The following is a 26,034-nucleotide window of genomic DNA, read 5'->3' as shown; positions in this document are numbered from 1 at the left end:
ACCAGTGCTCTGAGCACCGAGCATAAAAAATCCCAATAGTCTCTCCTTTGCGGTTGGCTCTTGCTGTGCCAGCCAACCTCAACAGCCAGTGAGCTGCTAAGAAAGACTCCATCATGGACATATTGTTCTTACTGATGTCCACAGCTCCCAAAAGGGATCCCTTTCTACCTCATGACCACYCAGCTGGGAAAAACACCTATAAAAGTGTTGAACAAGAGCAGATTTTATTACCTTTCCCCTTTTCAAGCACCAGTCATGGGGGTTGCAGTCACATCTTGTGGTCAGAATGCAGATGTGAACTCAGGTGATTTTTCCCAACTGTTCACCCTACTTTAAGTTTAAAATCAGTGGAACACTCAATATCAGCCAGCATGCCCACCCACTCCTCCACAGTCACTCAGGTTTGCTGCCCTCTCACTGCAGCAGTCACATTAATTTTCATTAGCTCCTAGTTAGAAAAGGTTCAGTCCCGAAATTAGAGCAAAACATTAAATCAAAATTATATCTAACAAAAAGGGTAAAACTATCCTGGCTTTATATACTGCTGCAGATTTTGTGTTATTTTTCCCTGATACAGGAGGGAAAGCAAAACGTTGAGTAAAACAACATGCTAAAGAGAAGTTATCAATGTTACAAACTTTCCAAGMATATATGCTACTTAYCAAATTTTTATAAGTAGACTTATCAAATGATTAGGCTAATGATTATTGCAAATGTAAAATTCTTTCTTTTCAAAGGAATATTTTTTTTCTCCACTCTTTCCATAAGTTGGGAGTTTTAGAAGCAGGGACACTAGTTGGTGCTCRCAGAGGTTCCTGTATATGCAAACAAAGTACACGATGTTTGTATAAATGACTGGGCATGGCTATTAAAACAATTGTTCACTGTTGCTTTCTCGCAGCTTTTTGACACCAGCATTTCAAAAACCTCTTCATTTAAGAGGAATATCTAAGCGTCTTGCTTAAAGGTGAAGGAGTTGAGACTTGCCAGTCCCTTGCAATATATCCTCCAAAAGCTCACGGTGATATACAATCTCTGATTTAGCAAAACAAATCATGAAACTTCGTAACAAAGACGATGCTCACAGAGGACTTCCCAACTCATTAGCCACTCAGCGGAGCACYAGGAAGCGCTTTGGGATGTAAAGTGCAGCCATCAGGAACCATCAGGAGAGGCTTTGAAGCAGTTCACCCGAAGGGGTTTTCCTCGTAGTTGCCTCCAGCGGCCGCGACAGGAAAACTTCCTCCCAAAGTCCAAGATAAGCAGCCTCCTCCGGACACCTTTCCTTGGAGATGAACCTTCTACCTTTCAAGGCACGTCTAGGGAAGGACAAGTRTTGGTTTCACACCTGGTTGATGAATCCATTATCATAACAAGTGAAAAAACCCACCAGCATCAACCAACTGGGACCACCTTCTGCCGGAGGGGAACTGACATATCCAGTGCCAGTTTCAAATACAACAGATCTTTGTATCAAACACTTGCATGCAGAAGTATTCATCTGTTCTGCACCCATTTGATCTACTTAGGGTTTCTGAAAACTACAATAACCTATGTAGTGACAGTCTTCCCAACAATCACAGAGAAAATGAACAGAATAAACATCACAAAACAGCAGAGGAAAAAAAAATCAGTATTTTTTTGTTTCAAAAACAACTGGATTTTGATACTTTATTTTCAGACCTGCCATGAAAAGCCTAACAATTTTTTTTTTCCTCATAGCAAAGTCAAAAACTTGATTACTGCTTTGAGGTTTTGTGGTGAACCCGCAACTCTCAGATGTCTTTTCCAGGAAAAGGAACGTGAGGGTCTGTGTGGCTTAAGCTACTCACAAGGATGAGTTAAAAAATCTAGCTTTGCAAAAGGTTATCTGTTGAGAACCCTACCAAGTGGAAAAAAGATGAGCCAARTTTTGCCAGAGATACCATTAGGAAGAAGACTGGAAATTTAAACCTTGCATGATGCACAAGATTGGAGATGACCCAGTGACTCATTTTTCATAGATAGAAASTTTTGTAATTTTTGCTAAAGATTATCCAAATCTTCTTCTTGCTGATCTGARTATCAAGGAGCGAATTCCAGAACTGTGGAGAAGCTTCACTAGAGCTGGTTCAGTGCAGTTCAGGTTGGCAGGGAGTGTCTAGACAGAACWGGGTCAGTGGTGAGGCTGCTGCCAGGGGCAGCTCCCAGTGCTGGCAGGGAAAAGAGGGGCTCCAGTCTCGTCCCAGGAAGCCTCATCTTGCTGACAGCAGGCACAGGAGCACTTGCAGGGGAAACAATTCAACATGTTGCATACTTGGTGCTGGTAAGTAAAATAAACAGAATCAAGTGGGTGATACACTTGGAGATAACCTACTTGCACCCAGTTTTACTGCAGGTTACCACTGGACATCAGAGCTTGAAGAACCAATTAAAGGAGTGATCACAATTATCAATATAATCACACATGCAATAAAATTAAAAAAATAGGATTTATCCTCTTTCCAGTGAATAATTCAGCTAGGAAACAAAAAAGTTCATGCACTTATACAAGAGCAATAAAAAAAATTAAATATTTATTTTGAATAACAAGCTTAAGTTCAAGCTGCATTGTTGGCAATGTTGGTTTTAAACACAGATCACAAAAGCGTGCAGAAAATTGTATTTGAGCAAAGAACAAAATAATACTAAGAATTATACTAAACAGCTGCTGATTTTTAAAGAAACAAAAAAGGCTTGTAATCACTATACAAAATATAAAATGTATTAAACACTACCATCCACAGAACAGAGGTTTATTTTAGTTTGATTATATTTAAAAATTATTTGTGTAGTTATTTATATAGTGAATTGTAAATGAATATTATACAGTAACCTCCTTTTGGTCTGCAAAACCTTTGTTGCACTATAGCACATCCAATCATGTTGAAAAAAAAAGATTTATTTGTTCTTACTATCAATAAAGAAAACAATCATTGATAATACAGTAAATATTGTCAGGTCTACAAATAATGAAATTCAAAATTACTCCTTCGACTCCAAAGCGCTTTCCATGCAAAAAGTCAGCACTTGCTGTTTAAACTGAGTGCACTACCAAGCAATGTCCAGGGTCGTAGATGCTCTTGGTAAGACTAAACCTTACAAAAAAACTTTAAAAAATAAAATAAAATTTAAAAAAAAATCAAAGATTGAATGCAATCATGCAACCTCTTACTACTGGGTAACCCACTGTGTCGTTTGTCAATTTATTGCCTTTCTGGAATATCACTCAAGGCATCAAAATTAGACTCATGATAAATATACACATAATGAAAGGACACAAACTGCTATTTGACACTACTACTGGTAATGTCTGTGCTACGTGAAAGCACCTTTAAAAAGAGCCTATGCGGCAAGAGATAAGTGTCTAAAGATTCAAAATGAATCAACAGTATTGGATAACAATATAATTCTCAACTCAGAAGCTGCCTCAAGATTAGGTGCATCTTCAGTTAATGTAACAGGAAAAAAAGGCAATGGATTTTATTTTATTATTTGTATCCACTCATAAACTGACCTAAGGCCACCAGATGTGCAGACACAACAAGTTTTCTTTTCTTTTTACAGTTCTTTAAATTGTAGGATGATAAAGGAATAGATCTATTCAAAAACAAACAGCTATTTCATCTCTATTAAGAGGTGGCACCGGGTGTGGGGTTGACGTTCTGAGTGGCCACCTGTGGTGCCACTTCAATGATCCGGGGTTTGTCTATAATCCTGGCCGTGCGGTTGCCTTTCTCTACAATGCCAATAATCCACGCCTGGTGGCCTTCGCCGTATTTCGGGGACTTGATCTCGGCGCAGAAACGYGCTGCCTGTTCTCGTGGTAAGCAGATAAGGAGGCCTCCTGCAAAGAAAGAGRGCAGAGCATTAAAACATCTGACTGMAAAGYRTTTCAGYCTCRGTCTGCCAGAYYCCTACTTGGACAAGCACTTGGTGACTTCAGTGGAGTCTGCTGAACTCCAAAGACTCCAAGAAGACACAGTGGAAGTCCGAGCTCTTGCTCTACTGCAAGATGTTTGTGCCTGAATGCAGTGTTTGGCTTCATATAAATGAAGCCAAATACACACAAAAGATGTTGGCAAAAGGACGTGGTACTGAGGCCAAAAAATGACAAACTGAAACAACAGCAGCATTGTAACCTTCCTCAGAGGACTGCAGAGTGCTGCTACACAGAAACATTTTGGAGAAAGGTCATATGCAGATACCTGTAACCACATATTGGTGGCAGCTGATTCTGTGAGTAATCCCATTGCCTGGAATGAAATCATTCACCAAAGCAGGGACCACTGCCCAGTTGAGAATGCAAGAGACAGAACATGAAACACAGGCTTGATCCAGTGCTCCCTGTGACAGTCCTTGTGACCCCTTTGTTTGTCCATTTTCTAACCATTCCAGCTTTTCCTGTAAGTTTTTTTCTCAGACACAATTGAAAATATTTCATTTACTAATGAACTCTTTCAGAAGCAGCACAGTAATCAGTTATCAAGCTCACCATTAAACCTAACAGCACTTCTACTCTTAGAATCCCAAAGCACTGAAACGCGGAGCAAGTGAATTGAAAATGTTTGGAGAACACAGGGAGAGAGGAGATTCACACACACCGGAATTTGGACACATGCTGAGCCTCCTCTTAAAGAGTAATTTGACCCAAAGCCTTCTCATCCTTGCAGGTCCTGCCACCAGCTCTGAGCCAGCCCTGGGGAAAAGAGCCACCTGCTGAGCAGGGCACCCTGAGCTCAGTGCCACTCCTCCTCAGCACCTTGGACACCTTGGTGTTTGCTTTTCCAAGCACACAGTCCCCTCAGTGGTGACTAAAAACACTTTTCATTTAGGGCCATGAGGAAGAAGCAGCTACTGAACATGAAGAGTTARTTATAAGGGTAAGTGGAAGTGTGAAAGTAATTTTTTTAGATTATATATGAAGAAAAGTATGCCAGCCAGAAAATGCTACATCTCTGACATTTCAAAATAACATCCAGGCATTTCCATCAAACACAACAGCAAAAACCCCTAAGTTTGAATGATAGCGCCTATAACTGCTCCAGATGTAACAGAAAAATCARTTACAAAGGAATTATGTGACATTCCCATGGAAGGCTCTAAATCCAGTTGAAGAGGAAGTTATGTAATGGTGCAAGCAAGTCAGGGGAGAGGTGTGCAAGTGACAGTGCAGAGAAGGTGCTAATTAGCCAGATATGCAAGTAGGGTTAAAAAGGAAACAAGGAGCAGAAAAGTTAACTTCACTCAATTTTTTTTTCACACACTCTTCCTGCAATTTAGTATCACTTGTATACATACACCCTTATCGTTCTCTGGCAAGATCAAAAACATGTACAAAAYCCCAGTTTCCAGTGAAAAACTCACTTCCCACCTGCTGGCTACATCCCACAGTCTGATCAATAATGCTTAAAAAGGCTATGGGCTACTCTCCACCAGCAGTAGGTTTCCTGTATGCAGGGATTAGTTATTTCTCTGCTAGACTGACCCTTTAACCCTTTGGCTAAGTCCTTAAGATTCTCCTAYGTTTTTAAGTCTAGTCTGTGTTCCTGGCATTCCCAGCTGCTCTGCTTTTTGCAAATTGAAAGGATGCAGATATTTGGTGGCTGTCCTGGCTTATCTTTGTAAGAACAAAAGGGTTCTTTTCCTAAGAGGCTTTGAACATTGCTGGTTTTAACAAGTAGTATTTCAAGCAGGGAAGTGGACACAGAACACTTCAAAAGCAGGCCAGACAAAGCTYTGTAATTAAAAACAGAGATACAAATAGTTCATGAATCAAAACCAAGTCCTTCTCCTGCTAATGGCTTTCTCCACAATGACTTATAACAGGRTGACATCATTAGCCTTGCCTCTTGTCAGGCACTGACTGACACAACCCTTCTTTTCCAGCCATCTGCCTATTTCCACCCAATCTCCACAAACAYCAAGTCACTGAGATACCTCTACTACCCTAAAAGTCATTTGACATGATTCAAAAGTTATCAGGACTGAAAAATACACACATGTAGGAATGTCTCTAACAGAATAACTCTGTGACTTATCTCTGCAAGGAGCCACTCTAACAAACAATTCATTCTTTTGCAACCAAATGCTTGACTGCAACTTTAATGATTACCAAAGAGTTCCCTAAAAGAGAGCACAGAATCATATAAAAGTGCAATTTTAGAAAACTAAACCATTAGCAAAGAGTGCCTGGAGGATGGAACAGATGACATAATAGATCTTTTCAACACTGACTTTTGTCAACAGGTGCCCAGCAAATGCACATAGAAAAAAAAAAAAACCAAACCACAATAACCTTAAAATCCATTCAAATACTTTTCCAGTGAATTTTTTATTGCCTGCCCACTTTGCTGAAAAACATCTGTTCACAAATGAAGAAGCTACAGACAGAGCATGTCTAGAAGTTCAGGCCAATAGAGAAGGAGTGTCTGTGTTAGAGCAAGCACAGCCCTGAGCAGCCCCAGCAGGCCTCCTCACAGCTGGAGATCAGGCACAGCAAGGCAGKCCCCTGCCTTCACATAAATCAAGAGCAGGACAGGAGGTGTGCAAACAGCCTGGTCTGAAAGCTAGTGAGCCATGCCAGCACAGCYCCAGCTCACACTGCTGAGACACATCAGGCCCTGCAGTGCAAGCCCAAAGCCTGTGTGTGGTTATTCAGCTTCCAGAGCCTGGCCAGTATGTCCACGTGGCTATGGATCTCTTGGGTATCTGGCAGACACTGCCCTGTGACAAATCCCTGTGGCCACCTCTAATGCAGGAAACACAAARCTGTGATCATATCAGACAGGCATGTTTTCAGGCACCCACAGTTCACCACCAACCAGATCTGTCTGTTTTTCCCATCATCATCCATCTCTGCCATACACAAGCTGCTCAGCATTTCAAAGAGACCTCTTGCTCTCAGTCCCCAAAGAGATTCTGATGTCAAGCRTTTCCCACTTCCCAGCAGTGCATCCATCTGCACCATTTTACATTCYTGCAGTGGAAAGACAGACCTGGGTATCCCCAGGGTGCAGGGTGGGCAGATCTAAAGACATAAGCACTCAGTTTGCAGCTAAACCGTTCCCACACCAACAGCTAKCCAAACCTCTGCTACAGCCACTCACCTGGAAGAGCACCTTGCACTTCCAYCTATGTGTGTCATGCTATTTCTTTGGCTCTTTCCAAATGATAAATGCCACTAGGATGCACTCTGGCTATGTGGGCTCCTGTAAAAATCTGACTGCTGCTACCAGCCTATTGACACAGTTCATCAAGCTGCCACCAGATATTTCTGCTCCCTTCTGACTGATTYTGGATTTGGAAAGGGTTCATGTCCCATATCCTGTTACACATCATCTGAGCCACACAGTCTCTGTAGGACAGAGTGTCTGCTCAAACACAGATGGCCAAGGAACAACTCAGCAGATCAGGATAAGTTGTGTATTCATTAGGGAAAAAGTTTATGGCTCTCACTGTGATGTCTACTTTTTCGCTTCAAGGGGCCCTTTCTATTGTGAACTGCAGAGAACTTGGGTAATACTTCTGGAGAGCCAGAAGATGGCAGAGAAATGAGATAAGAGAAAAAGATAGATTTGTCATTACATCCTTCTCTATTTCCCAAAGAGAAAGAAAAGGCAGATTAAATTAGAAAAAAAACAAAACAGAAGATTCAAGGAGAAAGTGAAGTAGAAAGACTTCCAGCAGAAGACAGTGATCATGCTCATCAGAGAAGAGCCTACACTTAATAAGGCAACTTAAAAACCATAAGAAGTTCTCATCACCTGATGACTCAGTAAATGTTTGCCCATAGCCAGACGTTCAGTATAGTCTCTTGTACTCACTGTCCCTGTTAAGTGGCAGCTTTATTGAATAGAGAGCTCAAATAATAAATGTGTCACAGAACAACTTTTTTTTTTTGCTGCTAGTCACAGTCCTTTAAAGTCAGATTTCGTAAAAATAAGGGAGAAAAGCTGTAAGCTGTATTCTTGGATGTCTGTATGCTGTGGCATAACAGAGAAGGCCTCAGTTACCAACACTGGCCCACTCAACACCAAATTTTATAGTAACAAACCAGACACCATCCTTTGTCAGACAAAACTACTGCCAGSGGCTTTGCTTTTGAGAAAGTTGTGCCAGATGTGGTGACATTTCCAGATATTCACTGTTCTGGAAGTTAACAGAAAAAAATAGATTTTAATTAAGAATTCAGAATCATCACTAAGTGCAAACTGGAGGGTTGCAGGGTTTCTGTAATAGTGTTCCACAAGGGAGCAGAAGGCATTTAGGACAGGATAGTGGTTTGAAAGTCAGGCTGAAGGAGTCAGTCATGAACAGCCGTGTGGCTGCTGCTCACTACCCTGGCCAAGTGCCAAACCAACCGTGATTCTGAATGCACAGCACGCGATTTGTACATTTGAGATGGAATTCTCAGCTGCAGGTGTAAGGGAGGAAGAGRGTGGCACAGCTGTCACCTACCTGAGGTCTCTGGACAAGTCCCGTGCATGAGGCCGAACATGTTGCCACAGGCCTTACTGACAGCAGCCATCTTAGCCAGGACAGGGAGGTTGTGAATAACAAAGGACACCTCGTTTCGCTGCTGCTTGGCAAGGTTTTGTGCATGCCCCAGGATCCCGAATCCTGTGATGTCTGTAGCTGCATGTGCATTGAAAGTGTGCATGAGTCCTGCAGCTACAAAAGAGGGACAGGGAAATAAACCACCAAATCAGAAAATACCATATTATCAGGAAAATGCTTTAACAATATTGTGCACAGTTTGAATAAAGTTGCATACCCTTAATGCAAACCAGGTTGGGTTAAATTAATAAATAAAATCGTGCTGGAAGAGAATTGGAATTCACCAATAGTGCACGTAACACTTTAAAAATTCAATTTGTATATAAGATATTAAATCATGCTGAAAATCCGTCATGGAAGTTGCATTTATGAGCAYAGTCTATTAGACATGTGCTATTCATTTATCTTGGCAGTCTAAGAAACAGGGGTTTGCTTCAGATCCAAACTTCCCAAAGCAGAGGGCCAGGGAGGGTCTGAGCTCAGCTTTGCTTCACTRAGGGCAGGGTCCAAACACAGCTCAGTCTTCTCACATCTCTTCCCCTGCCACTCTGCTATGGTGACATCAAAACTCGAGATCTGGACACTCCAAATTTAAGAGCTGAAGAACAAAGCCTCTGGCTTTGGGGGAAGGGCTCCAGCGTCCCCACCTATACATTCATGAAATTCCTGCACCTTTGCAGCTCCTGGGTGGGGAAAAGGCACCTCTGCATGCAGGACAATAGCGGCAGTTAAGAGTATTTAAGGGTTGTTAAAGGTGTCTGACAAGAGTAAATAAAAACAAAACCAAGAGCGCTTAGCCTTTCTTTGGTGCTTCCCAATACACAAGCAGGACCAAGTTCTTTTCCATAAGAAATGCTGGTAATTTACCYTTCCTGAAAGGCTTTGTCAAAGAATGAAAAACCAGGGAGATGATATAAGAAGTGAAAACTGAATAAATGGGAAAAGAGATATTTAACTGTCCCTGTTCCTTCAACTGAGAAGGAAACACTTCAATCAATTCTCCACTCTGCCAAAGATACTTCGAACAAAGAAGGAAAATCTGGATTAAACTTCTACAGTAAAAGCAGAACCTTTCCTCTACCAAAATTAAAAGAAAAATTAAATCAAAGCAAAAAAATCCCGTACAAGAAGAGGGAAAAAACAAATAGAAAAGAAAGCATAGTCTGCATACATATTCCACACTGTGGGAAGCACAGTACATGACCGAATTGAAAGAAAGTAAATCTTTTTTTTAAAATCAAAATTTAAACTGAAGATCACATAAATTTAGACATTTTCCTTTTTTCATTCTATTCCAAATTCTTTTAACTTTAATYACAGTCAGGCCTTCTCTAGGTACAGAGATAAGGAACAGATCCAATATAGTTCCCTTTAGAATATCCTCTAACTCACAGGGATTTTACTTGCAGCATTCACACGAGTCATAATCATGTATTCAGCAGCTCTGTGTTTTTGCTGTATAATTACAAGAGAGCGTTTGATTTTAATTTGTTTGTTTCACAAACACTGAACAGCAGAAAGATGGGGCAGAATGAAAGAATAAAATGGCTGTGTCACAATTCCCCAGGGCAGTGAAATGAAATTGAGTATGGAATTGAAAAAACCCACAATCCTTCCCCTCCAACACACACATCTCTTCTTACCTGTTCTGTTCAGCCGTGCCATRTTCATCATTGCTTCCTGGTATGCTAATTCTACGTCCTCCTGTGTTACCACGAGTTTGATTTTATTCCACTTTTCAGGCTAACAGATGAAATAAAGATGTTTCTTTTAGATTTTCAGCTGTCTATTTAAAAGCACGCCCTGACCACTTAAAAAAAATCCTTAATCCACAATGTACTTTTTTTTAAACTCAGTTAAAGAAGGGCAAAATGTTCCATTAGAGGTGTGTGCCTTAGTCTGCTGTACCTCAGCAAAATTCATTTCAAAATCTATTAGGCACTAAGCACCTCAAATCCTGCTTCCAGCAGCTGCGTGGAGTGGAATAAACTATCTATCCCACGGCAAAGAACTCCTTCAAGGCAACTCTTTGGACTGAACTCCCACAGCCAAATTAAAAGAACTTTATTGCTGGATGTTGAAATTTSTGATTTCTAGCTTCTTGCTTTTTTAAAAATTATTCTTCATTTTACACCTGGACACTTTGATCTGGAAGGAGACCGCCTGTATCCACCAGTCCTGGTCACAGGAATGTATGCTAAAGCAGGATATAATCACTCCAATTTAAGCCTCTTTTACAGTTTAATACCACCATCTTCCACCCATTCTCCAGTGTCTGGCATGGACTCATCTCTTCATCACATTCCTATAAATGCTCTTCATCCCAGAAGGGTTTTACAACAATTTAGGAAACAGTACCTTTACAAAGGGTAATTGTTTCATTTGAAGCTGAAGTGATTCCAGACCCAGAATGAAACAAAGCAACTATTTTAKTGTTAGGAGCTACACTACAAACTGACCTAACTTTTTTTTTTTTGCAAAGAAAATAAAATTACAGAGAACTGAAAGTCAGCAAACAGGATTTTTGAAGCCACAATGCCTACACTGCCATTCCACAGAGTAAATGTATACAACAAACTTCTTACTAAACCAGAGGTGCAGGAACTACTAAGAAATGGTGCACTGGTGATGCTGCACTGGGGAAGGATCTTGTTTTAACAAATTAGTGCTGACTTCAAGGGGTGCAAGAGAGAATCCAGAAATGGCAAAAGGGGGAAAGAGTGGCCAGCCAAAATAAATAAATTGTTAAAAAGCAAGGAACRATGGCAATGGGACCATAGTTTCTGAAATTAGCTTGCCCTAGATCTGCCAAGTRAAGAAAAGCATTTTTATTTACATAAATCAGAGGCAAAGTCAAAAAAATAAGATGTGGCTGTTACAGAGGTGACAGAATAATGATTATTCTTACTCTGGGAATGACTGAAAGAAAAACTGGAGCAGTCATTCTGCCTTAGATTTCAAAAACAGTTCTGAGGCTGACCATGGAATAGAAACTGGTCAGATGATGGGAATGGAAATCTCAAATTATGTGAAAGCAGAACTCAAGGCTGAAGGTAGAAGAGCCACAAACGAAGATTACGAATTAGAGGCAAATTCCTCTTCACTACAGCAATCAGATACTGGGGTTAGTCAACAGRGAATTAAGGCAGAAAAGTTTGCAAAAACTCCCAAAGAGGTTTTAAAAACAAGCTTGGATTTCCAAATGGGAAGGGTCTGTAGACAACAGCAAGGGCCAGAAAACCCTCTCTGAAGGGACACATTACAGCATGCCCTTCGTGCCTCTAAGCATCCATCTCTCTACACCCCAGCTTCCCTTTCTTGCCTATGCATAAACTTGTTATATTATACCTTCTCCCACACACTTTTTAAACCAAAGTCTAATTCCCTACCAAAAACTGATTTACAGGTGGATTCGTGATGAGTAATTCTCATTTCACTTGCCCTACTCTTTCTCAAAACAAAGCTRAAAAAAAGGTAGCACAGCTACTCARAAATTTTCYTACCACAATCAGAGATATATTCTGTTTACACATAATAGCAGTATTGATTTTCTGGCTGTCCTCATTTTTCAGACCAGAACGTGTTTTTCTTTGACAATCAAGGAAATTAGTAGTATTTGAAATACGTGGAAATTCAGAATAGCTTTAATTTGCAAGTCTGGTYGTCAGTACAAGATATGTCAAGAAATAAGATTATGTCAAGAAAACATACTGTGGAATTGGGGTCTTGTTGTTTCATTTCATATCAAGATTATCTGAGGTCCTGATCCTTACATCTGTGGAAAACACAGACCTCTGAAGAGGTCAAAATTGCTAGGCCAGACCCTATGAAGAATGAGAAAAATATTTTTCTCTTGTTGCTCACACTTCAGACTCCAGGGGAAGTTTATGCTGGTTCTCTCCCACTTTGCTAACACTACTGTGAAATTAGAATTCATCTGACAATGCAGTGGCCAACAGCCAAACCAAAGTAGATTCCAGCTCACTCCTCTGCCAGTCTATTGGCTCAGTAGTCCCAAAAGTAGAAAAGATGCATCTTTTTAGAGTGCAAACTGAGCAGTTATAATTCGGAAGACACGTACTGGGAGCCAGACAACATAAGCAGATGCCAATTTTGCAGTCACTTTTCAGTTCAGTAGTTACATTTTTGCCTGAAGTAACAGATGGAAGTATGTCTACATCCATAATGCTTCTAGAAATATTCTTACTGAATGCACAGGGCAATACATGTGAAACGCAGATATACTTCCATGTACACAAGCAGAAAGCCCAAGAACAGGGAGAGTGTTCTTGGCCTAACTGCCATTGGTAAGTGTTGCCAACTATTCTGGCAGGTGGAGTAGGGTGTAATTTTGCTCAGGGTGATAGTCTGTTGTTCTGTTAGTAAACAATTTTGGTTATTAYAGCAATGCCTGAGAAATAACTAAGAATTAGGTGTAATTAAGATGGGCTCACTAAGCACAAAATTGTAAACTGCCTTGATTCCAAAAGAATTTTGCATACAACCAGGGAAGGCTGGAACATCAAGAAAAGAGGAGAGAGAGGTGACAGATCACTCCCATCACTCCCAACTTTGTCATATTGCAGGAATGAGGAAGGTCACCTTTAACTCACACCCCTCTTCCCTATTTCTTTATTTGCAGTATATACTTACAATATCTAGCCACTGGTGGACAGCCACAGCCACTTGTGTTCCCAAGGGTTTAGTTAACACAAGCACATCTCCTGGCACTGCATTGTCTGGCCTGGAAACAAAGAATTCATATATTAATTACATAACGAGATTCAAACATGTTATTACGAGTAAGTGCTGAYAATTACATTTTCATAGGCCCACATATCTTATTGCCCAGGTAAAAAACTGACCAATTGCAGAATTACCCTTAGGGATTCAYTGCCATGCAATATGATGGAGGAAAATGCTACAAACTTTTTAAAGAAGTGCTAATCCTTGCTTGCTTGCAGTCAGACACACACCAAGTTACATCTCTTCTTTCAATTTATTTGAGACATAAGAGAGGATAAGAGAAAAAAATTGACCGTTTTTACCCAGGGCATAAGATATCCAGCATTAGGATCATACACAAGTTCATTTGTATAGAGTAACATGCCACAGTGGGGCATTCAGAATTAGCTACTGTTAAATGGACAGCATACTGCAAAAGACAGCAGTTCTGTAGTTCTACAGCCATTAACAGGATAATTGGGACGTGATTTAGAAATGTATGTATAAGTGTGACAGAAATTTAWGTTCAAAACAGTTTCCACTACCTTTAAAGACTAGAACCTTAATTCTCCTGTCAAAAGGAGAAYAGGATCAAAAAGTTCAGGGGGATGGGGAGARGTAAAAGGACATCCTGTTTAAAAARAGCAAATATGTACAAAGAGATGTGACATCTGTGGAGTGCTAAGGATAAATGCAAGCAGGAGAAGGTGCTGCTTTATGCATCAGGAGAAACACCACAAGATCACAACACTGTGCTTAAAGGATTTTACTGCATCCCTTCAGATCAGTRCCTTTGATTGTTTTAGTGATTTAACTTACATTATAAATTCATTAGGCTGACAGACTGTCGTGGCCACTCCTCCTAAAACAATCCAGGGATTTAACACTGTTTGGCCACCAGTAACAGATGTTCCTGCCTCTTCTGCYGCATCTTTGAAACCCTGGATAATTAGAGGCATCACTTTGTCTCTTTCCTAGAGATCAAAACAGAAGTCAGAGTTCCATACACAGCARCGCTACTCATTGCAAGACTGGTCCAGGGCTTTAACCATTCCAATCAAATGCCTTCATGGCAAATAATTCATGACAGAAAAACAACCCTTAGGAAGAGTCTGGCCCCCTGAAAACTGCATGTTATTCCACAGARTTAAGGTTTTACAGAACTGCACAGAAGATGTGCAAAGACACTCTTACACCGAAGAAACATTTTTCAAAATATCATATAAGAGAAATCAGAGTTCTGGAAACTCAGAACAACTATCCTGYTGTTGTAATCAGGTACAGCCACAGCAGTGCAGTTCTAAAAGACAACGTTTAATCAAGACACATTTGGCCTCCATTAACCATCAAAGTTTCAACTTACATCCTTTTAAGAGTAAACATCCATTTTTTGCCACAGCAAAACAAGCATATAGGTCACTTGCACAAAAAAAAAAAAAAAAGAAAGCAAACCCAACCCCATAATTATCTATCCAGATTGATACATGAATTGGCAATCAAATGCAGGATCAAATGCTGGCCTTTGATAGGAGGGCCCCATTTTGGTGGGGATGAAGGCAGCAGATTACAATGCCACAGAAAACTGAACTTTAAGCAGATGACCTCAGAATGTTTATGAGGCAAGATCCATACTATGAACTGAGCCATTCAACAAAACTATCTCTTCTTTAAAAGGCTTCAAACTTTGAGGAGAAAATACACTAACGATAGATACATTCTGAGCACATTTAGCTGTTTGAGTCTTCCTCCAAGATAAACTGCCAAAAATCTTACCCTATCTGTCATTTTATTGCTGATTCCAAGGAGCATCAACATATTGTCACATTCTGTGACCCCCATGGCATAAAGGTCACTTAGGACATTGGCACACGCTATCCGTCCCTGAAAAACAAAGAGAGACAAGAAAAAAAAAATCTGCAAAACTGTTGGTGAATGTTTAAAGACTTTCCACAGCTTCCAGTATGAGTTTGCACTCTGACACAGCTTCTTATTTCACATCATTAAGAAACCCAGCCAGGGATGTTGTATGATCCATCATGTGCTATATGCCCACCTAGAAATGCAAGTATCCTACTTCTCACAGGTATGGAGAGAATTCATCCCAGAATTCAACACACTCTCACTGACGCCACAGGAATCCCAGAGCTCAGACTGGATGCCCAATCTGAGATACTGATGTTAAGATGAACAGTTGATCTTTGATAACAAGCTCAGTTTACTTAATGCATTATGTTCCTATTAACTTTATTCCATTACAAAACGGTACATCACGATGGACATGACCATAGTATGAAATTCACAACTGCTATGGAGCTAATCCAAAAAGCACATAYTGCTGTAACTTTACATCAGAACACCCAGGAGACAGGTTGATGAGAAAGATGTTTTTAGGAGAGAACTCTTCCCGAAACACCCCACAGAACACCCCATACTGGGGTGCTTCCTCTGCTGTCTGGGGATGACACTATGTGCAGGGAATGAAGAAGATCAGCATTTCCAGGAACTGGCTGTTGCCACCACTTCAGAGCACCCACAGCTACTGAGGAGAGTTGTCTGCCCCCACCACTCACATGGTGAGAGAGATGTTACTTTTCAGGCGACAAGATCAGGCTAATTTTGCTACAGCATTAACAATTTTACTGACGTGTGCATGTGTATCTCCACTAACAAAAACCTGTACAAGAGACAAGACTGCTTAAGATTCCTTTAAGAAGTTAAGAAGTCAGGAAGCTGACAAGACTGAGAAGCCATCACTTGTGTCACATGAGGTGAGTTACTCTTATTCCTCTTATTTTACTAAATTAATGGATCTGAGTCAGGGCTCCTGCGGTATGAACGCAGCACAAATGAGACATCAAGTTTCCTGAGGAAGATGCAGAACTTCCTTGTGCAGGGTGCGCCCTAAGGGACAGCAAGATATTTTAAAATATAGGACAAATTCTGTTGTGTTACTCTGGAAKATTCCATGCATTCTATGAAAGCTGTTTTAGGTTTACAGCTGCAGAACTGTAATCAATATCTGGCTTTATGATTTTAAATYTGTGCTTTTCATAATGTTCAAAGGCAACACTACCACGATAAAAACAACATRCCTATTTAACACAATTTGCAAAACAGGTAATATTTTCAGGCAGTTACTTCACTAGCTGATGACATGAAACAACATCTCAAAATCACAAATAAATATAATACAGTTTTCCATAAATTCAAGAGCTTTCAGTGGCATCAGAGGAATCCCTGATATTTGGTTCTGGAATATGTTTTAATCATTTAAATCTCAAAATATTAAGGAAAGAGTGAGTTGTGTAGTGCACTGTTTGATGGATATTGGCTGTTAAATTTCTACACGCCTGCCATTTCCCATTTGTGGAAGGGAACTATCAAACCATTCTCTGTTATCTTCAGTATTTACCAAGCAAACGTCTGGTTTATGCCCTGTTAGGAATGACAGATAAGTTTTTAAAACCATACTGACAACACCTCTGATAGTCAGAGGTCAGTCTAACAATGCTTTTGCCAACTGCCAAAACCACTATGGAAACAAATTCAGGGAAGCACAATTGCCAAGTCTGAAAGAGCAGAGAGAGCAACRCAGGGCTTGTGAACACCAATAAATACAACAGAGCTCACACACAGGGGTCAGCCTGGCCAGGTCCTGCAGGTCACCTGCCTGCTTGCTTGGTGCCCCTGAAACACAAAGATCTGTGTGTGATACTAAGAACTATTTGTAAGGGCAAARGATGAAGAACTAGACACTCATCTCCACTCCTGAGAAAAGGTTTTCTTAAAACAGCAACAAAAGGGTTCCAGGATGGAAGGGGAAAGATGTCCTCTCTCAAACCTGCCAGTTCCCTGCTCCTGTACTCAAACAAGCATCCCCAAAGTGCTACAACAGAGGCCAGCACCAGTCCTATTCTCAGTGGATTGATACTTATTATGAAACCTATTTTCAATTRCTTGTAACTTCTCTAATAAACCATTTAAGCTGAATAAATCCCATGCTTGGTATGGATTTTACAGGTGTACATCCTAGGGATAATTYTGCACATGGACTGAGTGTTTTCAAGGACAAAGTCAAAGTGAAGGAGAAAGGGGAAAAGAATGATTTTGCATGTAACTGCAGAACTTAGTTTTAAAATAGGCAGTGCCAGAGTGAGAAAAAGCTGTTTTCTGAAGCAGAAATCGGAAGTTCAGCTGAGTCCACAAGCAGTTTTGCCTTCCTCAGCTGTTTCCTAATCCCTTCTGTCACAGCACCCARCTTGGAGTTTATTTGCACTTTTAGCTTTCCCTCTTTGCTTCCTCTCCTCCAATTAGGAAGAAAGATCAGATAAGGGGCTTCAGGTAAACCCTGCACAGAGAAAGGAAATAGATTAGGGAACAGCCACTCAAAACCAGACTAGAAGTGTGTATGGGTAAGGAGACTGAGAGGAAGGGCAAGAAGGAGAGTAGTGCACTGCACATGAGTGATAATGGTAACAGAACAGTAACAGGCATGGGTCAGAGGACACCTGGCCTTGAACCAGGGAAAGAAGTAGCTGGAGAAGCAGAGCATCAGCCTGTCTTGAGCAGAGGAGGCAAGAACACACCCCTTTATACAGCCTGGCCACACACAATTCCTCTGCTTGTAAMAGCCATCCATAAACTTGATGGYAAAYTGTATTTGACTGCTCTCTAACCAATATTGGTACACAAAAATAAAAGGTAATCTATCCCGTCCCCGGGGTACTCCAGCCCTCAAGAGAGAGTTTGAGCAGGGTTCAGCAGCAATAATCCTGCTGGATCATCACTGCTGGTATCAGCAAAGCTTGTGACAGAATCCCTGTTCTAAGTTAGCTCTTAGGAAGAAATACACATATGTAAACAGATTAGGAAGGGGCCAGTCACCAGRTTCAAATGCTTCAAGAATGAAAAGTGAAGGACTTTAGACAGCACCAAGATTACAAATGCTGGTGCATGTAGATCAGAGCAGAGACTGTAACTATGATGCAACCACAGAAGCTGGACTGAGGCCAAATTTACATTCCACTCCTACCACACTGACCTAAACCTCATCTGGGCACAGGCCCATCTATCTACTCCTGTGGCATCTCAAACCCTTTTTATCTCTAAACAAAGCAACCCTCCCCCTTCCCACAGCCTTTAACACTGTCCCTCAAGCTTTTGTTACTAGGTGAGAAAAGAGTTTCTCAAATTATGAACTTGAACACAGCTCTCCAGAATCTTGTTTTTTGCTCTGGTCCATGACAAGTTCCCACATGATACTAAAGCAASCCACTTGAATCAAATTTCTCAGGAGAGCTCAACAACTCCATACTCCAGCCTGCGATTTTTGGCTGCTCAGTTTGCAGAGAGCAAGCTCTCGTGGAACAGAAACCACAGGAGCTAGGCTTACATGTGTGCACAACACCTGGTCAAGCATGCTAAAAAAAAAAAGAAAAAAATGGTCCCAATCTCAAACTGCATCCAAAACCTACCAGACAGGTCTCACAGAGCAAACAAACTGACAGCACATAAAACATTCAGCCACACCAATGGCAGTAAAAGGAATGAAGTCACATCCAAATCACAGAAAAMGAATTCTAGCACCTTTCATTTAACATTTTCTTATAGCTTTAAGTCTTTTTTTAAAGCTCATTTGCTTCCCGTGATCTATTCAAGTTAATACTGATCACTGCACACATACAGGAATCTCTGCTGAGACAAATGAAATGAGACAGGAACACAGAAGGAACCAAAGCCAAGGTACACACACTTTCCAAGTCATTTCAATGTGTCCATGTTCAAGCTGAGGTAACACCACAGGAAAGCCAGTGTTCACMAGGCACTCTGAAGTCGCCAGATGCTATTGCCAACTACTGACATATAGGTATTTCCAGTTCTAACATGTTACCTGGTTATTTCAGTACCTCAAAAAAGGCCAATTACAATGTGGTTCTGCTCATAAAGTGGAGTTTACTATCTGCTGCTTCACAGGCTGCTCTTTCCCCTCCCTTTTGGGCTCTTCAAACCAAATCCCACAGAATGAGAGATGAAGGGAAATCTGAATTAAAGGTGGCAGTTCTCCCAGCTTACACTTATGCAGAAAGCAGCACTGCTGCATTCCTGGCTGACATGGGAGATTCCAGGATGAAATTATGCCKTTCCCTCTTCATGTCTATTTAGAAAGACTCTGAATGCTACTATTAACCACACAATTAGCATTGCACATATAGAGGAAACAGACAAAGTTGCCATCAGATTGGTGAGAAGCCCAAATCAGCAACCAACTTACCATCATATAAGGGTCATCCACAATAGGATAAATATAATCTGTCGTCTGGACTAATGACAAACCTCCATGTCTCAATGGAATAACACAAGTGTCCATCCCAATGCCTGCAAAGACAGAAATCTGTGAGTGAGGCGAGTAACTGTGCCCTGAATTATCTGTTGCTCTTAACAAGAGAGCTTATAAAATACGTCTGTGAAATACAACTCACAACACTGCCTAAACAGACATGGCAAAATCCTTCCTCAGAGAAAGCACACAGCACAAGTAGGAGGAAAAAACAAGCAAAGAATTTAAATTCCTTGCTGGAACTGAACATAAGTGCAAATGGCTGAAGGCAAGAACTAAACTACAATGCTCTTTATTCTTTTGCAGCAGCATAATAGCACATCAAGAACATCTGTGCTTTTATGTAAGTACATTTAAAGTTAAGAGGAGCTAAGTACATTGATATTGTGAAAAGCAAATAGGTTTTTCTGTCACTTCAATCTCAACAAAAACAGTGACAGTTGTGAAAGGACACAGCGTCTCATAAAGGACATTCCCTCACTTMAGAAGGAACAAGAACTCCACAAGTCATAGTCCAAGCCCTCAGTGAAAGATGGTTCACCCACTTGGAGGTTTTGCAACCATGTTAACCTCGCCTTGCAACGCTGGAAGGCAGCAGATGACCTGATAGAAATAGAACTCCTTGGAGAAAACCACAACTCTGAGCACAGCCTTTTTCCTGACCGTGGATATTTCAAACAGAACAAGCGATATAGAACCTCCCAGCATTTGCTGCAATGGAAGAGCCCACATCAAAGGGGCAGGTGACAAATCACAACATGCTGGCTGAGCCACACTCCCCCATGGATATCCTTGTGTCTTGCAGCAATGGCAGGAAGCTTACCTCCTTCCTGAGCTGGCAGCAAGCTGCCTGGAATTACTTTGCATACCCCACAGGGTAAGGTTCTTCAGAACAGCCCATTTTTAGGGAGCAGATGTCATCTAGGAAGCTCTCCCCATTAATTAATGGAACACACTACCCTAATAAGAGCTACAAGCCAGTGTTTGGCAGTACAGGAATGGAGCAAGCATCTGTCATCAGAGGTCTTCTTACTGAGGGACTCAGGTCTGCCAGGCAGTCRCTAGATAGGTGGAGAAGTTCTTGCCTTGGAAAAGAACACATAATGACAAGCCCACGAGCAGTAATTTAGGGTTGTTCAATCTCCACAGATGCTCCCAAGTCACTATGCCTGATGTCCAGTGTCTCCAGGGAAAGGCACAAAAGCAGTTACAGAGAAGTGGCCCAGGTGCAGGAGCTGTTTTGCCCTCAGTTCACCTATTCATGCCATGATGCTGCAAGACTGACTTCACTCGTGCATTTTTCCACAATTTCAGCAAAAGCASTGCTTGACAAACAGGTCCACAGGCTATTCTGAAGCTATGCTGATGTTCACCAAAACAGTTTTGATTAACAAGTRAATCTGTTCAGAGCTGTGATTGATTTCAGGTCTGTAACAGCTCTGAGAATAAACGGCAGATCTGCAGTTTCTTACTCTCAGCCACAGTGAAGTGTGCTCTGGGTAACATCCCTTGCAGGTCTAGAAAGAAGTGAACTTGAGCCTGTTACTGGCAACCTCCCTCCTGACTGCTTTTCAAAAGCATGGTGTCTATGYACAGGTGGCAAAGTTACCTATCTACACTTTTGAAGCACAAGACATCAAAGGCAAATCACACCAAACTTATCCAAAGAAACATTAGCTAAAGGGATACTCCTCACAAAAGTGTATTTTAAAGAGATCTGAACTTTTCACCTTCTATTCCTAACAGATTTCCTGTTCCATAGTATCACACCTACATATTGATGGCATAAATCTACTTTTATACCTTTTCATATAGCTGTAGAAGGAAAATCTACTAGCAGTTCCATTATTGTTTAGAGTCTGTAAGTCTGTAAGAGGATAAAACATCTAAACCAAACAATTGCCAATTTTAGAAAATTGCCAAATTGAAATACTGCTACAAACAGCTTATTTAATTTAGAAAAAATATGTGTAAATAGCAACTTGGGAATAAAAAAAGATGGAAGTGACCCCCATCAGGGACTATTAAATTGTAGTGCCACCCCAGCTTCACACACAATTGCTGCTTAGACATTTCATACAAAGATMCCCATTGTTTAAGCAAGAACATGGGTGCCTTACTAATCTCTCATTATATTCAATCTCCAACAGAATAATGGGTTGCAACCTGTTAGCCTGCTAACAGACAATTAGAAATGTTTAATTAATTTTAAATAAGGTTATTGGACAGTAAACTGATAATGAAATAACTTCAAAATATATGCTCTGCTGATACTCCTACGTTGAAGGGAAAAAACCATTCTGCACTGCAGAGATTGAATATGCAGTGCTGAGTAAATAGACAAACAGAATTAAAAGTGTCATTAAACACATTATCTACATKAATTTATCTATATCAATATTAGGTACAGTAGCTGGTATCAAAATACCTACGTTTGCCCTGTTCCCCATGTAGATGGCTTGTGCAGGTTGTTTTCCCTTATTGCCTTGCATCATTGTGCAAATATCAAAGAGAAAGTGAAGCTGGCAAGAACACAGAGGTCTTGGAAAGGCAGCCTTTCCCAGGCAGCTTCTACAGGTGAGCAAAAGAGTTAGAGTGGGGAACAATGAAAGGACTCAAAGGAATAATGACAATTGTGAAACAATTCGCTCYCAGTCAGCTGAAGCAAGGAAGTTCTCTTGCTCACTTTCTGTGACCCAGGAACGGAGGGGAGGGGAGGGAAAGGGGAAATTCACCTGGGAGTCATCTAATTGTGTAAAATTTATTCACTCATTGCATCAAATTCCAAATGCAAGGTATGAACATAAAAGTCTAGAAATTAACTGAGAAATTAACTCACATGCCTTCAGTTTGCACAGCATCTACTGGGGAAAGGGAGGAGCAGACTAACACCTAAGCAKGTGCCCATCACAATGGCCATTCCTGAGTGTTTTGCCTTTGTAGCTGAGTGCACTGCAGGATGTTAAATAATTAAAATWATATTCTTGTATCCCAGATGTCAACAAATGACAGCATGAGATTCATTCTTCAGCTTTCTGGATGCTGTGCATGCATTGTACAACATACAATTTTCAAACTGGTTAAAAACAAACACAAATGAGATTGTGTCACTAAGCAAACCGAGCAGAGGGACRACCAATGTCCAGAGCAGCAACTACTTACCCAACCTGGGCATAACTGCCCCCAAGAACTGTTCATCTTCCTGAAAATGGTTTTCTTGTAGAGATTCAAGCAGTTTCTGTAAGACRTCCTGCGGCACTTTGCAGCCTGTGCCTTTCAGTTCAGTGAACCGGGTCAGACGRAAGCTCTTGTCCAGCTCGTAACTTTCTGGGTTAAATGACTCCCGAACAGACATGGTTCTGTCTCACAGACTGACGGCCTCTCCCGCCCCAGAGCAACGGGATCAGTTTCTCTGCTGATCAGTCTTATTAAAAAATAAAAATAATTAAAAAAAAGGGGAACATTAGAAATTCCTAGGACCGGCAAGACAACGTTTTCCACACGGAGCAAGTTAAAAGAAAGCGAAAGCACTCGATGCAGTTGTTCACCTGWTAAGACAGGTGTGCACATCTCACACAACTCACTTGCCTATGACTTCAAAGGGATGACTCCTCATCCTACCTTCTAACATTTAAAACTATACTAGGTGAATCAGAGAATTAACTTCTTTTGCAGATATAATGCATAAGGTTTTCATTTAAAAGAAGAATCTAACAGACTTACCGACCTCATTTAACACAGAGGTAATGAAAGAAATAATAATTCCCAGAGCACAGAGGCCAATTTCCAAAAGGCAACGTGGGCCTTGATCCTGTAAGCACACTCAGAAGACATCTGTTTGTCCTCAGCTCAGTGTGGGGTCATAATTTTAGCTATTAACATATTAATCTCAAAAATAAGATGCTTTTCAAATAATGGCTCTGCTTCAGTCCTGAAGTAAGAAACTCCACAATACACCTGCTGTCCTTGGGGGAAAACACAGTTCTGCTGTTCTGTTAGTACAGGTGGCAGAAGAACAAAGAGGCTGACTGGTTCACCTACAAGCATGCCAGTTTACCTTTTAGCACATTCGCAGACATAAAAATGCTGAAAAGAAAAGTTTCTTGCTTCTTCAGCCCTTTTTTAGTCAACTAATGACACGGAGAATCACAGAATTACCCATTAAAATGGTAATGTAAAAAGACACTGATGCAATCCATTTAATAAAATTCTTAACAATGCATGTCTAATTTTAGAACGTTTTTCCACTCTGACTCACATCCACCACACTCCAAAACTAATAAGAGACCTAACAGAGACACTGACTTCTAAACAGGAATGGCTGTGATAAAGTACAATTCATCTTCCTCAGAGAAGTTTTCAGGAATTACTAAAAGCAACCTGTCTAGTGCTACTTTCTTAGAAAGCAAGGATCCTGTGTAACAGCAACAAGAATAGACTTCAGTGGCATCACTGACAAAACCTGATACTGATGGTCATGCCCTAATGAGGTTAAGCTGAAGAGAAGAATGCAAGTGACTGGTATTTGCCAAGTTCAACCTCGCTAAATGAAGGAAAGAAGTAAATCTACAGATTGTGCTGTATCTCCCCTACACAGCACTTATTAAGAAGTACATCTGTTCCATAAACCTTTAAGTCAATTTATTGTTCAATTTGTAGGAACTGAAGTTTTAAGTTCCCTGAGAATTTTTGATGCGAAGTCCAACTCGCCTTCACTGTGCTTTCCCTCCTTCTCTGGGAGGTGTGGCACTTATTTAAAACAAATCTTCTAAAGCCTAGGCTCGGGCAGGAATCCAAACTCTAGTTACAAGAACGTGTCTTGGATGAGCAATGAATTCAGTTCCTAGTTGTTGTCTTCCAATGCAAGACACTAAGCACTTGCAATAGGAAAAAAAAAAGTGTCTGGAAAACAACCTGTCAATAGAAATAGGAGACAAAAGCTTTCTGGGGGGGACAGGATTTTTTTTTCTTCATTCTTTTTTAACACTTCATTCTAATTAATTCCAGAAAATTATAAAAAAAGCAGCTTGCCCCACAAGGGAAACATCTTCCTTCATTTAACCAATAATTGCAATAAGCTTAGCACCCCCTGCCTACTTACACAGGGATGGGTGCAGAGGCCACAGCCTAACAGGAACTTTTTGCAGCCTTTARGATTGTAAGGACACAGTTCCTCCGTTTTAAAACAAATGGTGAAACTRACAAGACGATTTTATTTAATGGAAAATATCCACAGTGAAAGAACACAATAACTTTTCTAAGTTACTGATTAAAGCCGCATGCAACTGTGTATTTCACAGACTGCCACGGGAGCAACATTCTCCGCAGGACCAAGTTTTGGTGACATTGGTGGTCCCAGCATCGAGTCTGGCAGAGTTCACCAAGAGTTTGGCCAACTCTGAAGCACAAGGTATGACTCTTGGGGCTGTCCCGTGCAGAGCCAACAGTTGGACTGATGGTCCTTGTRAGWCCCATCCAACTCAGAACATTCTGCGATTTTGGCAGTCCATACAGTATGCGATGTGAGCGACAAACATCGCTCCCCAGCAGCAGAAACCACCTCCTGACCCAGACGTTTCTTACTTTAAAAGAGCAGCATAATAAATATTAAAAGCCAAAGTTTAACCCTTGCCTCCCTAAACASCAGAGAGAGGAGAGCACAGGTGCATGAAGGGGGGGAGGAAAGGAGAATTGGAGCCAGGTACATACCCCRAACAAACCCCAGCGCACCCACCGCCAGCCCGACCGCCCGAGACATACAAGGCGAGGCGCTGCAACCACCATCGATCCGGGGAATGCGGCGGGGAGCGCTGCGGGCAGACATGGCTCCGGGACACCTTAAATTTCCAGCCGCTGCCTTTAGAGGCAAACCCGGGGCCTTCGCTGCCGCTCTTTGTGCAGCCGGAGAGGCGGCGGGGGAAGAGGAGGAGGAGGAACGAGCTGCCCGCGGAGCGGCGGTGGCAGCGGCCCCTTCCCGAGGATCGGCGGGGACAGAGCCCGCGGGTGTCCGCCCCCGGTGTCCCCCGTGTCGCCACGTGCAGGTACGGTGTCACCGGGGCGGGGTTCACCCCTGGCTGGCGGGGGCGGCCGGTGGGATGTTGGGAGCGGCCCCCCCCTCTCCCCGCCGCCACTCCGTAATGGGGAGGGAGGGAAGCGGGTGGGGGGGGGAGGAATGGGGGGGAAAGGAGGGAAAAGGGAAAAAAAAATGTCGGCGGGCGAAAAATTTAACCCGTCCGCTGCCGGCGTCCAAATTTTTTTAAAGCGGCCGCATCGCGGTGAGGCGCTGCCCCCCCATCCCCGCTCCTTCCTCCGCCCTTCCCCCGGGGCCGGGCCGAGGGAGGGCGGCGGGGCCCGGGCCAGGCGGGCACCCMGCGCCCCGGCCGCGCCGCGCCGCC

The 26,034-nt window shown here is 41.7% G+C and overlaps 1 protein-coding gene across 1 annotated transcript; it reads right to left on the bottom strand.

Annotated features, from left to right (window-relative positions):
- Positions 1-1,735: 1,735 nt before the first annotated feature.
- Positions 1,736-25,413, bottom strand: SEPHS1 (selenophosphate synthetase 1). The gene is made up of 9 exons (XM_057366450.1): positions 25,349-25,413; positions 22,802-23,063; positions 19,574-19,677; positions 15,076-15,183; positions 14,122-14,276; positions 13,231-13,321; positions 10,221-10,320; positions 8,479-8,691; positions 1,736-3,865 (listed from the first exon to the last, which is right to left on the bottom strand). The coding sequence occupies exons 2-9, from the start codon at positions 22,992-22,994 to the stop codon at positions 3,651-3,653; spliced, it is 1,179 nt and encodes a 392-aa protein (XP_057222433.1). The 5' UTR covers positions 22,995-23,063; positions 25,349-25,413; the 3' UTR covers positions 1,736-3,650.
- Between the last annotated feature and the right edge of the window lie 621 nt (positions 25,414-26,034).

The sequence above is a fragment of the Malurus melanocephalus genome, unplaced genomic scaffold (assembly GCF_030028575.1).
Source record: "Malurus melanocephalus ecotype Western Australia unplaced genomic scaffold, MMel_1.1 scaffold_65, whole genome shotgun sequence".
NCBI classification, from domain to species: domain Eukaryota; kingdom Metazoa; phylum Chordata; class Aves; order Passeriformes; family Maluridae; genus Malurus; species Malurus melanocephalus.
Note: the sequence above shows the minus strand (reverse complement) of the source record. Positions and strands in the feature narration are given on the sequence as shown.